At 42.2% G+C, this 16,410-nt stretch overlaps 1 protein-coding gene across 6 annotated transcripts in view; it reads left to right on the forward strand.

The window, feature by feature from the left end:
• epha8 (eph receptor A8) overlaps window positions 1-16,410 on the forward strand; it is an 81,121-nt gene that overhangs the window by 24,329 nt on the left and 40,382 nt on the right. For 5 of the 6 annotated variants that reach the window (XM_046384870.1, XM_046384871.1, XM_046384872.1 and 2 more), the window contains exons 3-5: window positions 12,148-12,201; window positions 13,152-13,295; window positions 14,113-14,262. In XM_046384870.1, the coding sequence (XP_046240826.1) occupies window positions 12,148-12,201; window positions 13,152-13,295; window positions 14,113-14,262 (348 nt within the window). Of the gene's footprint in view, window positions 1-7,174; window positions 7,327-12,147; window positions 12,202-13,151; window positions 13,296-14,112; window positions 14,263-16,410 lie in introns of those variants that run through there. The other variant, XM_046384874.1, reaches the window with a different exon arrangement.

Genomic DNA, 16,410 nt, shown 5'->3' on the forward strand with positions numbered 1-16,410 from the left:
TCTGGCCCTTTCTGTAAACGTGTCCACGTCCTTGCACCAAAATAATGATAAATTCACAAAGTTTAAAAATAAATAAAATCAACAAAGCGTCCCACGGGTCACACACCCCCCATCCCCGTTTGATCCATCGTCCCTCCTGATACACGTCACCTGACTTCTGAGGGCGGTGAGGTGTGCACTTCAGCTTCTACTCCTAGAAAGATGGAGGGATGGAAGGAAAAGGATGGAGAGACAGAGAGAGAGAGAGAGAGAGAGAGAAGAGGAAGCAGAATATTTTAGCAGTGTTACAGCCGGATTAAAATGTTTCCACGAAAATGGCTAGAGAATTGTCAGCTTACACTTTCTGCTCAGTCGATGGTGTGTGCGTGTGTGTGTGTGTGCATGTGTGTGCATGTAGGTTAGGTCTTTATTAGCAACCTGACCTCTCCCTCTATGTGAGTCTCGTTTAGATGACATCATGACAGATCACGTCCTCGACTCACGGGGCTTCTTTCCATCCAATTTATTCAGGCAATGGTTAGGACGCCTGTGGGCTGTCCCAGGAGCATCTTTCTCTGTTTTTCTCTCTCGTACTCCTTTCCTTACACACACGCATGCACACACACACACACACACTTTCTCTCTGAGCTTGTCAGATAGGGCAGGAAGACTTCATTATCCTCCAGCCCGATCTATGTTGGCCATGACAGGTTCATCCACCGGCCACCCCACAATCGATACAGCTGACAGTACAGTGTGTGTGTGTGTGTGTGTGTGTGTGTGTGTGTGTGTGTGTGATGATTAACGTGGGCTGTGGAAGTCATGATGTGGATGAGCAAGTGATGAGCTGAAGTGTCAAAAGCCCACAGTCTGTTGCCTTTACTGTTTCTCGAACTCCCTGTTACTTTCTCTTCCTCCTGCTCACACACACACACACACACACACACTTTTTTTACACATTATTTGTACTTTGTGACAGGGCCTTCCACCACAAGTTCTTAAAGATGAGTTTATCTGATGGCTGAACAGGCCAATCTCGGTCCCGCAGGCCTCATGCAGGTGAGCTGCAGTGTGGAACTGCTGGATGGCAATAAAGTTATGATTTTAGGTTTCCCTCCAAGTATGAACTCCTTTTGAAAAACATTTTCAACTTTTATTTTACAGATTAAATTCAAAAGAACAGACATTTATCAAATATCCCCTACAGGCTGAATCAGGAACTGATGCATCTGCCACATTTAAACCTCATACGCTGCGTTTCTGGTGAAGCTCTCAATTTACCAGTCAATCTACGTTCCTACCCTCACCTATGGTCATGAACTTTGGGTCATGACCGAAAGAACGAGATCTCGGATACAAGCGGCTGAAATGAGCTTTCTCCGCAGGGTGGCGGGGCGCTCCCTTAGAGATAGGGTGAGGAGCTCTGTCACCCGGAAGGAGCTCGGAGTAGAGCCGCTGCTCCTCCACATCGAAAGGAGCCAGTTGAGGTGGCTTTCTCAAACTGCTAAAGGCAGTATTTTAACATTAGCGTTTAATCACATGACTGTGAAAAGTGTCGCTTGTGGTGATAAACCTGCAGAAACTTATTACCCAACTCTGCAGTACTTTAGCTTTAAAACAACTTTCAGCTGATGTTTCAACTGTCCATTGAACAATCGGCTGAAAGTTAAGAGAAACAGCTCTAAAAAAACACCTGTACACTACCAGCTGTGTATATATTCACACGAATATTCCTCAGATACACTCGGTAGGAGCACTTTAATTAATTTTAAGACGAATCATGCTGAGCCTGTTTGTACACTCCGAACACGTGTATGATGTGCTTATCATGTGTTTTTAACTGTAGTTATTTTCCTGTCAGCTTACATAGCTTATTAATGAAGCCATCTCGATGCTTTCACTTTATTTGACTTTATCTGGCAAAATGTTCTATCTTTACACAGGAAAAGAAACTGTCCAATTCAGACTTTTTAAGGGCGAGAAGATGCAATTTAAAGTTTTGGGAGAGAAAGACTGAAGTCATATGGTAGTTGATAACAAAGCAATGAAACAACAATGAAACACTGAGGCCCTGCCATACATACCAAACTGTTAATTGACCTATTTAATAATTATAATAATAATAATTATCAGAATTTCATTTAACTTACTCACACTAATTATAATTTCTGAATTCTAAAACCTAAACCATTTATTATTTCCAGTTAAGACCCAAGTGAAGACACTATGTTGAAATTGGTTCTGAAAAGTTTTTCTGAACAAGAAACCCAACAGTTTGTTCGTTGTTTGTTTTTGTGACATTTTTCTCTGGGTGAGTTTCTGCTGTTATCAGCAACACCATCCTCCAGGTCTGATTACACACCTCCGTAACACACCTTCAGCTAGTTCTTCAACATCCTGTGCTGCCCTCGCGATGACCGTCCGCTGTGGTGTAATTGGCCGTACGAGCTCCCACGAGACAGCAGCTCGGCCAACGCAGCACAGCTGCAGCAGGCTGATGGTGGTGCGAACACAACTCCGCAGCTGCTCTTTGGAACTTTCTCACTTAATAAACACATAAGTGGAAGGCAAAGATGTGCTGCGGGAGCCCGATGTGGCATCTGTAAGGGCAGCAGAGGAGTGTGTGTGTGTGTGTGTGTGTGTGGTAGATGGTGGCGTGCAGATGGCCATCTTGATTTAAGATCTCCTCCAAAGGAAGCTGAATCCTGTACGATCCCAGTTTGGGCTTCCTGTTCAGCACGGCAGTCCGCTGAGGGGAACCTGCCCAGGTGTCTGAATGAGACTTTTGAGGCAGGCAGACCACCTTAGGCTCCACAGGGTTTGACAGACAGCCCTGTTTTGCTGTCGACTTCAACAGGCGCAGCAGGGATTATCTGTTAGGAACGAAATGATCTAAAATGGGCCTCAAATGCAGAGTCACCTCGCTCTGATGCAGCTTCTCACAGGCTTTTAGGGTCCAAGCGAGTCCAAGTTGCACCACCAAGTACTGCTGCAGGCTGGAGCTTTTTAAAGCTTACAGTGAGTGAGAGATCAGCAGCGTCAGGGCTAACACATTCAGACCTTCACACGTACACTGACAGACAGAGTCGACAGTGAACCTCACCTGCGTGTCAGCAGGGCTGCGGAAGGAAACTGTAACACCTGGAATAATAGCAATGTTCACGGTAACCCAAAAGTAATGTCATTCTTCACTACAACAGCTGTCTAAAACATTGTCACCATGATTTTTAGCCACATTTATATGACATGGTAAAGGATGATTCTGGTTTTTTACAACTCGGGTCTTATTTTTGTAGATTCAGCCATCAGCTTTGTGCGATAATCCCCGTGGCTAACACAAAGTAAAGAACATGTGCATTATGAGACATTAAGTTCTTCCACAAATGTCCAGTTTTTCCAAGCTTATTTGGAAGAGAAAACAAGGTCAGACGGTACAGTTTTTTTTACCCAAAGTCAGGCCAACTTCCTGTTTCAACTCAGTATTTCCTGCAGTGATGTGAACAATCTGGTTAAACTGTTAACAATCTGTCTAATTATGTACATGCTTAGCAAAACTATGAAATTAAGACCCAAATTGTAATTCACCAAAGTTGTTATCTCAACCAAAGTAACAAGTTTACTGTGAAATTAACATATCAGTGCTGAGGGGTTGGTCCAAGCTCTTGAAACTGGTCCCAAAACTGTTCAGTGAACAGATCTAGATGCGTGTATATTTTCCTTCATCTTCTGGTGAAGAAGGTGGATAACATGAAAATAAAATTATATTCTTTGAAACCAGTTGGGGTTTTCCTCAAATGCTCCCAGCCAGCAGAGCTGTAGGCCAGGAGGGGTGAGCAGAGGCTCCAGCTCTGCTGTAAATATTTGGCACAAAAGCTTCTGTGGTGACAACCCCGAGAAACACACACACACACACACACACACACACACACACACACACACACACACACACAAACGAAAAACAAAAAACCTACTTTTTAAAAAATACATTTTGATTTAAATGCCAGCAAAAATATTCTTTTTATTCTTCTTTGTTAGGCTGTTTTCATCTTTTTGCACACACACACACACACACACACACACACACACACACACGCTGTAAAAATTGCATGTCAGAATAGATAGCAATTACACCATCTCCCCCACTGATCCCAGACCAGTGCAATTAACACTCCTATTCCAGAAAGGTTATCGCTGTCAAAGAGTCCACAGACACGCGCACACTTACACACACACACACTTACACACACACACAGAAGCAAAGTTATTAAGTCTGTTCTGGTTGTGTGGCTGATAGTATGAGAGGCAGAAAGGTGTTGGGCAGAGCCTGATATTTTCTGAGCCTGAGTTAATATGCAGACCTGTTACTTCACATAGAGCCCAGCATTAAGTCTGAAAATGCCACCAGCGAACTGTGTGTGTGTGTGTGTGTGTGTGTGTGTGTGTGTTACTGACTCTATCTTCATCATCTTCTTTCTGTCCCTCCTCCACTGTCATTCTCTCTCGGCCCATGAGTTCTGAAGAAACCTCCATCAAACATACTAATCTGAAATGAGATCCGGTCTCCGGCTACGTTTTGTCTCTCTTCGGGGGGGACGCGTCTCTTTCTGCGCACTTTAACGCAACACAGAGAGAGCGTGGCAGTAATGGATTACGAGCAGTTGGATTACCTGATCATTACTCGTGGAAGTCCGCCAGGTACCACATTACAGGTACTGAAGAAGGTTACATGTTTGTCTACTTTCACTGACCTTAATATAAATAAGTTTCTCTCAGGTTTTTCCAAAAGCAGCTTCAAAGAAATCGAATAATGAAAATATAGATGACCGGTTCTTTAAGCTGTTCTGCCCGAGTCGCTGGAACAGCTTCATCCACAGCACTTCAAGGATCATCACGTCATCTCTTTTGGCTAATTTGTAAGATCTTTAAAAACACTGAACATGTTGAATTTTAATATTATCAACACAATGTGACAGTGTTGATGCATCTGCTCAAGCAATGACTGACATTTCGTTTTTGTTGTCTTAAATGGAATAACGCGTATCTTTTATTTGCTATTGTTACTTCTTACAGTACACACTCATGTCTTTTAATGCATATATATATTCCACAAAAAAATGTGGATAGAATATACAACATGCAATATAAAATGTTTCTAAATACAGAGGAGTAATTCTGTAAAGGTTTCCCTGTAAGGCCAGAGGTTTAATGTAAAGCGATCAGATTTCCGCTGCTGACTTTGAATAGACGACAAACACAGGTAACACAGTCAAGTGGAGGTGAGGCTTTACGGAGTCTGTTTTCTGTCAACATAACGAAGGACCTTTACTCCTCACTCACGTTTCTGTTTAGGAAACTCAAAGCACTGGTGGTTATTTTGGTTAAATATCAGAAAAGTCAATGTTGACTTGTGGCTCCAACAAGGTCCAATACCACAATGTGTCCCTGCCCTCAACCTGAGCACTTTGGTAGCCTAAATCTAACCAGCACATGTGGGGTGCAGGATGCAAAGCCGGATGTGAAAGTCCTCCACTCTGAACACCCACACCCTCCTGCTTTTGTTTTGTCTTTGGAGAAAATGATGCCAGTGAATGTAATCTAGGAAGCCATTAAGTTTCAGAATGTATTAGGAAAAACTGTTCAGCGGTTTCAAGGACCATTTAGTAGCCTTAGAGCATCATTTCAGAGACAAGGTTGACTATTCTTACTTATTAAATGGTTTTTTTTATATATATTTAAGTTATTTCAGAAAAAAAAATCACTTCAGTAAAGAGGTCAGTCCAAACTAAATATTTCAGATCTTTCTTATATATTATCAGTCCTTTATAACAGGCCACACACCAATAGCCATTTCACACATTCATGTACCACACACTTCTAGATATACTCGTGTGAGAAACATAAATCATTTCTATCATCATCAGATTTAGCTTTTTTTATGATTATTATTGTAAATGAAGTCAGAGTTACATTAAGCACGCACAGGCAGTCAGCACCGGGTGCGTCAACTGTAAACAACTCTGATGTTAATATGTGGCTTCCATTGTGTTAGAGGACAAGTAAGGACCCTGAAGGACATTAACAACAACCTGCTCACTGAAACTTACTGTGTCTTTTAACAGTTTGCTCGTGTGGCCTGAAAAGGGTCAAATCTTCTTAGAAAAGTTTTGCAGGATGTGAAATATTTTCCATCAGCACACCAGACTCCCTTCACAAATGTGAGTGTTTACCCGCAGCTGCTTTGAGCTTCCTCAGAAACAACAGCGATGAATAGAGCCTTGAACAGGCGACTCCCTTCCTATTGTCCCTCACACCAGCGGCACGTAATCATCCCGCTTTTTATCCAGCTCTCTCCATATATTTGTTAATCAATCTTTCAGTCTCTCTTTCATCTTTTTTGACATCCACTCTCTTTCATATCATATCTTATGAATAGACTGAAATTGATTTCATGCTACAAGGCCTCAGTCTCGTGCGAGAGCAGACCCCAAGATTTCGACTGCGAGCTTTAGAGGCGACTGCATCAAAAAATAAAAAATGAAATGTAAAAAAAAAAAAAAACAGTTTCGCTTTGGTTAACAACGGCTCCTCTGATCTCGAGGCAAGTCTGATGGCAACTGCTTTGTCTGAGTGGAAACACTAAATGGGCTGCATAAAACAAAAGAGATTGAGATTAAAAAGAGAAAGGCGGCGTGGAGAATCGGAGAAATCGAGGAACGTGGATCAGACGCCGGACTGCTTGACCCCAGAAGGAAACACAATTAGCAATACATGTGGGGAAACTATCAACAGGCTGGATTTACAGCTTTTGTCCTTTGTTTGTATTTTATGTAATGAAGTGATGATATCAGCACAATATCAGTGTGCTCGGGGCCTTCTCGGGGGATCAGTGGACTGAGGTGCAGATGAGCCACAACATCACAGGCTCAGATTTAGCACCTGGAACACCAAGTTTGTCTCCACTCTGTCGTGTCTGTCTCCTCTGTTTACCGTGACGCTCTGCGTTGCTTTTCCCCGCGGCGACCCCGACACGGCCGGCGTGCACCCACACAGCTGCACCTCATGTGCCCGGTTAGACCCTCTTCTCAGGTCCGTGTGACTCACTGACATCCCTATCACTCTGTTGACTCTGTTGCACCTGTTGAGGGCGGGACAACTCACACCTTTTGTCGTTCCTATTGGTGCAAGCAGTTTGGTGACCTCACATTTCAAACTGAGCTGTGCTTTAAACAGAAACACTTGTGTGGGGAGCCGCTGATTGGAAACCAGGAGTTTGTTATTGTGGCATCGAAGACGAAGCTTCCCTAACGATAGCAAAGAGACAATTTAAAGCAAGATGATTCGCCACTCGTAAGTCATTTTTGTGTCTAAGCTTAACCAAAGCGTCACCATAGCAGTGTCACATTGTGAGACTTATTTTCAACACTTGTCCTATCTATTGTGTCCTGTTTGTGTCAGAAAGCACTTCTGCTGCTCACAAACAAAGTGTGCTTAAAAATCTCCATGACATAACAGTCTAAATGACTGACATTTATATTATATTATATTATACAATACAGGATATTTTGCAGTGAAAAGTAAAGTTTGATGAAACTGAGCAAACTGAAGGCAATGAGATGTGACTGAAAGCTCCAGACAACATCCAGTATGTAGACCTTGTGCTAAAATTTAAATGTTGTTGCTGTTTTGTATTTACGGTGATGAGTCACATGACTGCGTAGCAACGCACATAAAGAAATCAGACATAAGCACCCAGATAACAATCAGACAGCTGGAAACACCCTGGAGAGCAGTTGTGCCATATGACTGAGTTGAACAGCGACGGTGCAGGAGTAAGAGCCTCACCTGCAGCCTTGTTGTCTCAGTTTTGACTGATTCGAGTTTGGACATGATTGAAACACACAGTGCTTGACAAACACCATTAAAATGTATTTTTAGACATTTACTCTGTATAGAGTTGATAGACATTTTATTGTCATACCCTCATGCATGCCTGCAGTATCTATTTGCACTGTCAGTGTGTGTGTGTGCGTGTGTGTGTGTGTGTGTGTGTGTGTGAGGAAACAGTTTTGCTCCTTGTCTGCCACGTTTGATTTCTCCTGATGAAAGATCCGATGAGTTGACAGGCAGGAAACAGATGTGCAATTTACAGCCAATTAATTTCCCCCTCTCTCTCTCTCTGTCTCTCTCTCTTCCTGTTGTACTTCTCTCTCTCTCTCTCTCTCTCTCTCTCTCTCTCTCTCTCTCTCTCTCTGTCTGACATGCATGCACGTTCTCGCACGCCCAAAACACACTGTCAGTGGGGTCGAGCTGTGCAGAACGGCGCTTCTGTTGTCGCCATGATAGAGAACTCTCTTATCGTGCTCTCACAAGATAAACATGCCCCTCTGCATCTCTCTGGCTTCCTCTTCTTCTTCTTCTTCTTCTTCTCCTCCTCCTCCTCCTCCTCCCTGACTGTCTGCTGAGGATGAGTAGAAAGGATTTCCATTATTTAAACAACAACCAATCTCGTGCGGTGTCATCCCTCCCCGCTTGCCGTACAGCTCCCAGCCTTGCTGACAATCTGCCTTCAGCCGCTGTGATATTTCACTCTTGTAGAAAATCAGAAGGAGGAGGAATCGCACATTTCCCAGGGAAAGGAAAAGAAGGAGAGGTTGAGAGTGCAGCGACGGCAAGATGGGAATAATGAGGGAGATAGAGAGGTTATACACCCCACTAATTAGCCAAGGTCCTCACAAGTTCAAGGACGGTTTCAATTTAGCTGATAAAGATGAGAAGAAGAGGAAGAGAGGGAAGGGTGAGAAGGGAGAGGCTTCCTACGTCTTAATTATGCCAGTGGTTTTTGGCTGGTGGCGCCTTGGGGAGTGTGGGTGTTGGGGGAGCAGGGGGGAGTTGGAGGACTTCCATTCAGTCGCCTTATCCAGGGCCGAGTTCAGCTCGGGCACGGCCCAAAGCTTCCCGGGGTTGACACTTTCCCTTTCAATTACTCTGCTGCTCGCACAAGGATCCGCAGCCCAGGAGGATCATGGGTCACGCTGGGCTTAAACACACATGCATGTCTTTATACCAACCGACTGTCCTTATACTTAGACAACATAATCAGCACAGCATATTGTGGAAGGCGAGGGAGATGAGTGAGGAGCGAACCAGTTTTGGATCTGATGAATACCAGTTTTCAACACCCACCTTAACCTGACACTGAGTGAGTCAGTGGTTCTGTTTACATCCACTGAGAGATTTCATTTCCATTATAGTTTTCTTTTTCCAAATCCAGAATGAGTACTATTCTCCTTTTCCCATACCGGCCTGCTTTGTGTTAACACACAGGGCCGGTCTTAGTGTTTTTGGGGTCTGGTGTTCTGGTGCTCGATCACCCACCTTTTTGCAGGCACATGGAAGGCCAATCAAAAAATAAGTAAATGCATAATGCACAAATAAAAAACTGCATCTTTAAAAATGTTTATTACTATCATTAGTCAACACGCTAGCTACAAATTGTATTATCCAACCGCTCTTGGTCGTACTGAGGTATTAGACGACACATACGGCATAGGCTTATTGAATATACGATATGGCCAAGATATAGATAATGTTCCCTTAGGACTGTGTGCTGATGTGGTGCAGCCTGCTATGATTTGTAAAAGTGTTGCATATCGTTAAATAGGTCTTCTAAAGCTCAGTAAAAGTGATTTTTGGGGCAATCATCACTGGTGGGGCTCACTTAGTGTGGGCAAAACATAATTCAGCTGCTATGGTGCCTAGTTTGGGTCAAGGTCTATAAAACACTGGATCCCAACGATGAAGGTCAGTAGTATCTTTAATTAGACCCACATCTTCAAATACCACCTGCAGTTTGTAACGCGCAAAGCTTCTGTTAGAACTCAATCTGATTATTTTCTCAGAGGAAAAAAAAAAAATATCAAGAAAGCAGACGCTACACATTATTTTCACAGGCTCAGCCGTCGTCCTCTGCGAGCAAATCAGATCTTTTGTCCCTTCAATAAAATGTAATTCCTGTGGAGATTATGTGAGGTGGCATGTGACACCGTGAGGGATCACTGGGGAGGATAAGAAGGAAACATTTGTGTTCGCTTTAGCGTTAAGATTGTTAAGAGTCAATAATCATCTTTAGGAATATAAAAATCACTCATATCACATACATACAACCAGCTGCTGCCTCCAATCTTACGGAGCTGCACCTGACCTTCAGTTTGTGTGGTAGAATCGAACACTGCAATATCATGGGAAAACTGCTCTCAAAAGCCCACTGAGTCCCAGAGGTTTGGGTTAAGCTTTTTGCATGAACTTGTGACACCCTGCAATTGAGTCTCCATGTTGTCATGAATAAAGCAGTTGACAGAACATCCTTCTTTCCTCTGTGACGGATCTGTGGAGGGTTACTTTGAATGTACCATATGACTGTGCAACTGCATTTGCAGCCACATTGAAAACCATAACTCAAAAAAGTAAAGCATTTCTGTTAGCTGTTGAGAATTAGAGCTACAACTTTTAACTTCAACATGTGTTTAAAGGGAAATTACACTGTTTTGACCTGGTTGTTATTCTGATAATTTTGGTCCATTTTGACTATTAGCCATATCAGCAAGATTGAACACTCAATCCAACAGTCGATTAAACTTTTTATTTAAAACTACAAATGTAAATATTTATGGTGCTAAAGGACAAGTCAGGGGATCACCAAAGTCAGTAAGGATTCAGCCTTGATACATGGTTCGTGCTCCACAAGGTGAGCTTTCATGGTGTCCCAAATGTCCAGATTTCATGGCTGTTCATCCAGTAGTTGCTGAGATGTTCAGTTCACCACTTTGTGTTCAGTCTGGACCAAAGTGGTGGACAGAGCGACAGCCTGATGTTGCCATACGTCACACGGCTAGCTTGACCAAAAACACATGCGCAAACACAGAGACAGTTTGTTGAAATTCTAAAACGGTTTTCATCTTTCAGAATTAAGAGGGTTGTGAACAAAATGTATTTGTTCTTATATTGATCAGGACTCAAATCCACCTAAAGACATTCACATCGACAGATTTGTGTGTTTATTCAGGATATCTGATGCTTAAAAGTGACGACTCAGTGTAATGTTTCAAATGTGTCTGTGAGAGATGAAATGCAAATGCATGTGTGTGTAAATACCTTGTTTGTGCTCAGATCTGCACATCGCCTTACAGTCAAAAGCGTCCCTGTTTACATACACACTGATGCATTCAAACAAATCAGAGTTTTGAATGTTATCTTTCTGCTTGCCCCTCTATGTTAAATCTTCTGCATTTTCTGGATTTATTTTTCCACCCTGCTGTAGATAAAGGTGTTTGGGCACAGCTCATATCTCCTCATTACTCTCAGAGGAGGAACAGAGCAGACTGCTTCCTGTGACTGAGTTTCCTCGCAGTGCTGGATGTACAGTAGAAGGTGCACGGAGGTGTAACACATTAACTCATTAACACGTTTAGAAATACCGACACATTTCACTTAATGTTCTTCCGCCTAATTCTATTATTGGCCGCCGCCGGCATTCAGTAAACAATGTAAATCTAATCACACATGAGGGGCATCTCATTAAAAGAAAATGTGTCCTGTTGAAATTACATTAAGGGAATTTCTGAAAGGTAGAACACATGATTGCTAGTAGAACGGAATCCATCAGCATATTAAAAACCAGCATTACTCCAGTTTACCAGTGTTAACTGAGATCTTATCCTGAAGCGTTCAGACGAAGAATAACAGAGAGTGAATGAGAAAGGGGATCTTTAACCTCACACAAAAGCACATTCTGCACAGTTTGTGTTTGTGTGCTTCGCTCCAACTCAGTCATACACATAAATGAGGTCTAAAATCTCCGCCGATCATCTGGAAATTTTCAAACCATATTGTTTGTCCTCGGAGAAATTCAAATATAGCGTATCGTACACCTGCCACACCAGCATCACTGCCGGCTGTGTGACAGGAGTCGTCACATGTTTCATTTGAAGTCAAAGCTAATAATCTTCCGATGTGGTTAGGGGAGACACGCAGGCACAAGACGAACGTGTGGGAAATACAGACGGCAGCAAGATGATTTGCTGCATATGAATCTGAAGAACGTGGAGATGTGTGAACATGTGACTGACCCAAGAATGTTTCTCTCTTTTCTTTTTCTTTCCCTCCGCACAGTGGGATGCCATTAATGAGATGGATGAATACTTCAGTCCTATCCATACGTACCAGGTGTGTAATGTTCTCAGCATGTGGTGAGGTTCAATGTTTAGAATTAATTATGAGAACTTCAATGGAATATATCTCTTTGGTCCCAGTAAAATTGGCTTTTTTTCCTCAACATAAATTCAAATCTTTTGAATTTTATGGCATAAAGTGCATCACCACATTTGCCGTTTAGGGCTCAGGTGTAAATCACGCTCTCATTCTCAAATGTTACTTTTTCTTTGTGTGGTCACTAATTTAATAAAATAAGCGATTTGAAGACTAGATTTCATCTTTGGCTTTGGAAAACTATGACCATTTTACTATTTTACATTTAGCAGACCAAACAATTAATTGGTTGATTAATCAGCATGAAGTCAGCAACATGAAGATAAATGTGACTTCTAAGCTTTCCCCATTAACACTATTGATTCATGGATAATTTAGTGGTTACGTTCACATTTGTTTGAGCCACAAAACCAAAAAAAAAGAAAGAAAGAAAAGAAACAACTTGAATCAGCCTCAAAACAAAGAGATACAGTCAGTATGGCCAATGAAAGCTGCTAATCACAGCCATCCTTGTGAAGACACAGCCATGTGGACAGGACATGTAACTTCACTTCTAAAACCCTAAAGCAGCGTGTGGATCATTCTAACTTTCACATTAAATGAACTGGACTGTTAGAGTCGACCGCCTTCAATGCACTTTCCAGTTGAGTTTAGTTAAAAATATGTTAAATTGCCTAACAGTGCAAGCAGGGTCATCTTCATCTGAATACATTTTACTCATTATGAAGAGCTGCTACCAGCTGCTCTGCTCTTCCAAACAAACAGAGCACCACACAGGGATGAAATCTTTAATAATTATGAGGAGAAGATAAGCCACACACAGCTCCTTTATGGACTGTGGTGTTTGTTTTTGCTGCTGATATATCTTGCTGCTGGAGCTGCTGATGTTAACACTTATTCTGAATTAGGTCTGTAACGTGATGAGCCCCAGCCAGAACAACTGGCTGAGGACGGTCTGGATCCCCCGAGAGGGAGCGAGGAGGATCTACATCGAGGTCAAGTTCACCCTGAGAGACTGCAACAGCATGCCTGGAGTGCTGGGCACCTGCAAGGTAACAGACAGACAGAGAATAGATGGAGGAAAAGTGTGGGAGCACAACACAAAGCTGTAAAATGGAGCTCTTAAATGCACTTAATGTAACTCAGTTAAAGTGTGTGGTGGTATTTATGTCCAAATACAGACCTGGCAGATCTGTTGGGGAATGTGGATGTGAAACTGATCAAAGAAAAGTTTTTAAAGCTGACACAAACATATCAAAGTGGAGTTTTGCATGTATTTTAACTTACTTTCGACGTTACATATGTCTGTGAAGTTTATGAACAGACCAAACAATAGCATGTACTGCACATGGTGCAGGTTTAGGCAGGAAACACGTCTCTGATGCTTTCATCAAGGTTTTCATGTTCAGTATGAAGCCAACAGGTTTCAAACATTAATAATACAAACAGCAGTAACTGACCTTGATGGCAGTTCTGAGTGAGAAGATGAAGCTAAAAAGAAAAACATCAGAGGAAACAATAACAGCACCTGTTTAGTATGAACATTTTGTCCATTGTCCATTTCAGCTAGCTAGCCTACAACTAACTGTAAACCAGTTCAGAGACAGGTATGGCTTGCATTGGTTTACTATGGAGTATATGTTTCTTGGAGAGTCAGATGGATGTAAACCATTTTAACGTATGACATGAACGTGTCTCAAAGCACCACAAGAGGAGATTTCATTCGATCTGAATTGTTTCTATATTGCATTTACACTTTACTTTCTTAATAGCGATAATACGGACAGCAAACTGGGTAATATTGCACGGCTCATTTTGTGACGCACCGGACACACATGCAGTACTCATACTGCCTTTTTTGTTCTACAGGAAACCTTCAACCTGTATTACTACGAGTCTGACAGAGCGGTGGGTTCGACCATACGGGAGAACCAGTTCATTAAGATTGACACCATCGCTGCAGATGAGAGCTTCACAGGGGTGGACCTGGGAGTCCGCAGACTTAAACTCAACACTGAGGTATGAGCAACAACATGAAACAATGTCCTAAATACTGACTGACATAACAGCTAAATGTCAGTCCAGGCTCTCTGAAGCAATATGCCACTTTGGATTGTGGGTTTATTCCGATTCTTAGCACGTACACCTCCACAGGAGTTCAAGACAAGTTGGAAGCATCCCAGCCCTTAGAGAGCCTCTTGCAGTCTCATCACTCAGGCTGTTGTGTGCTCGCTTCTGCAGATCTGCAAAGGAAACAAACAGCAGGACCCGGCTCAGTATCATGGGAAATACTTTGATATTGATAACAGCTTCAAATTTGATACTGGATGGTGGAGCTACTCTTTTATTGATACCTTACATCATTACAAACAGATGACACACACTATAGTTCATTGCGCAATGTCTCTAAACTTGTTACACATTAATCCTGAGTTATCTATAGGAAGCACAAAAAGCTAAATTATGTTGTGGTTTTTACTCTTTACTTTGATCCTTTCCTGTTTTGTTCCTACCGCTGTGCCAAGGGGCGAATACTGTGACAGGAAGTTGTCAAATACATACTGCTTCACTGTGGCTGCTGTCTTCAGTACTTGATTGGTTCAACTGCAGTACCAAACATTTAGTTTAACTCTACAGTTGGAAAGATACTGTATGCTACCACTAAATTTACAAGACAACCGCAGTACCACACAGACTATATTGTTACAGCTGTAGTTTAAATACTATCTACTCTGTTTTTAATGCTATCAAGGGGAATGAAGGGAGATGAAGCATGTTTCCTGTTTTTCATTGTCAACCGATCCCAGGAAAAGACTAAAAACCACACACAAGTCAATCTCTCAGTACGTTCTGACTTCCACACACTGGCTGTGGTACTGAACCCCGAGCCCACTAGTTCCCTGCTGAACAAGTAAATCTTTAAAAGTTGCTTAAAAAGGCTTCATTTTTGAGAAGTGCTCAGTAATTTCCAAAAATACATGGGAATTGTGGGTTGTTGTTTTTTTAGCAAACATCTAACTCTAAAAGAAGAAATCTTTCTGTGTCCTTCAATATTCTTGACGACCGTTCATCTAATCGACTTCACACTTCGGGGGGTGTATTGCTGAAGACCCAAGAATGTATTGAGTGTGAAGTAGCCTGGATAAGTGGTTCTTGTAAATCAGAAAAACAGAAACAGAAACTGTGACTACATCGGCACTGCAGCGCAATCGATTACTACAACAGAATAGTCATGTTTTGAAGAGGCACGAGTTCCTCAAGCAGGAGAAAAAAGCATCTTTTAGGGCCATTTTTAGCTGTGATTAATACACACTTGGTGCACCGGTGAGTGTTTAAAACAGCAGGACAGTGTAAGTCAGACTGAGGTGAAAAAAACCTTGGTGTGTGTGTGTGTGTGTGTGTGTGTGTGTTCGTCCAAATGAAGGAACATCAACCCAGTGCAACAATGTGGCCCACTGATGTGTTTCTGACTTACCAGACCTGTAGGATACATTCAGTGTGGGTTTGGTCTGTTCATGAGATTTGTTGTCAGTAATTAAATATAGAATAGTGAAGAAATATAGAATATCTCCAACCTCATCCTTTTTTTTAAGTAATACCTTGCTCTCTCTCTCACACACACACACACAGGCTGTGAAATATGCGCCAAGTAAAGCAATTTGTGATGTATTGTTGTGTTTACATAACGTAATGCTGCACTTATTCCTAAAATGCTGTCAAGTTCTTACACACACATTTTTCAGTTGTTCAGCTGAAGCTGGAGAGAATCTGTAGAAACTTCTCGTAATCCAGTTAGTTAGTTAAAGCATCGGCTGTCTGTGACTTTGAGCTGCTACTTGAAGCCTTTAGTTTATCTGTGTTGCACTGAACCCAATCAGTGCAGAAAATCCCAGCCAACCACAAACCGAACAGAAGGTCTCAGCTGCAGGTGTCCACACAGACTGTGTCACCTCATCCCTACCACGCATACCTTTACAGTGTAGCAACTCCTGCGTCTGGAGGGTCGGCTTTTTAATAGAAATTCTACGTGCTGGGATAACATGGATGTTAATTTTGCATTCAGTTTGACTTCAAATTATTGTCATACAGCATTTTTACCCGCCTGCTATGTTCATTTCAAAATAATATGATTGTAGATGACATTTCATATATCTTTAAGGCTGACAT

The sequence above is a fragment of the Scatophagus argus genome, chromosome 3 (genome assembly GCF_020382885.2).
Source record: "Scatophagus argus isolate fScaArg1 chromosome 3, fScaArg1.pri, whole genome shotgun sequence".
In the NCBI taxonomy this organism is placed as follows: domain Eukaryota; kingdom Metazoa; phylum Chordata; class Actinopteri; family Scatophagidae; genus Scatophagus; species Scatophagus argus.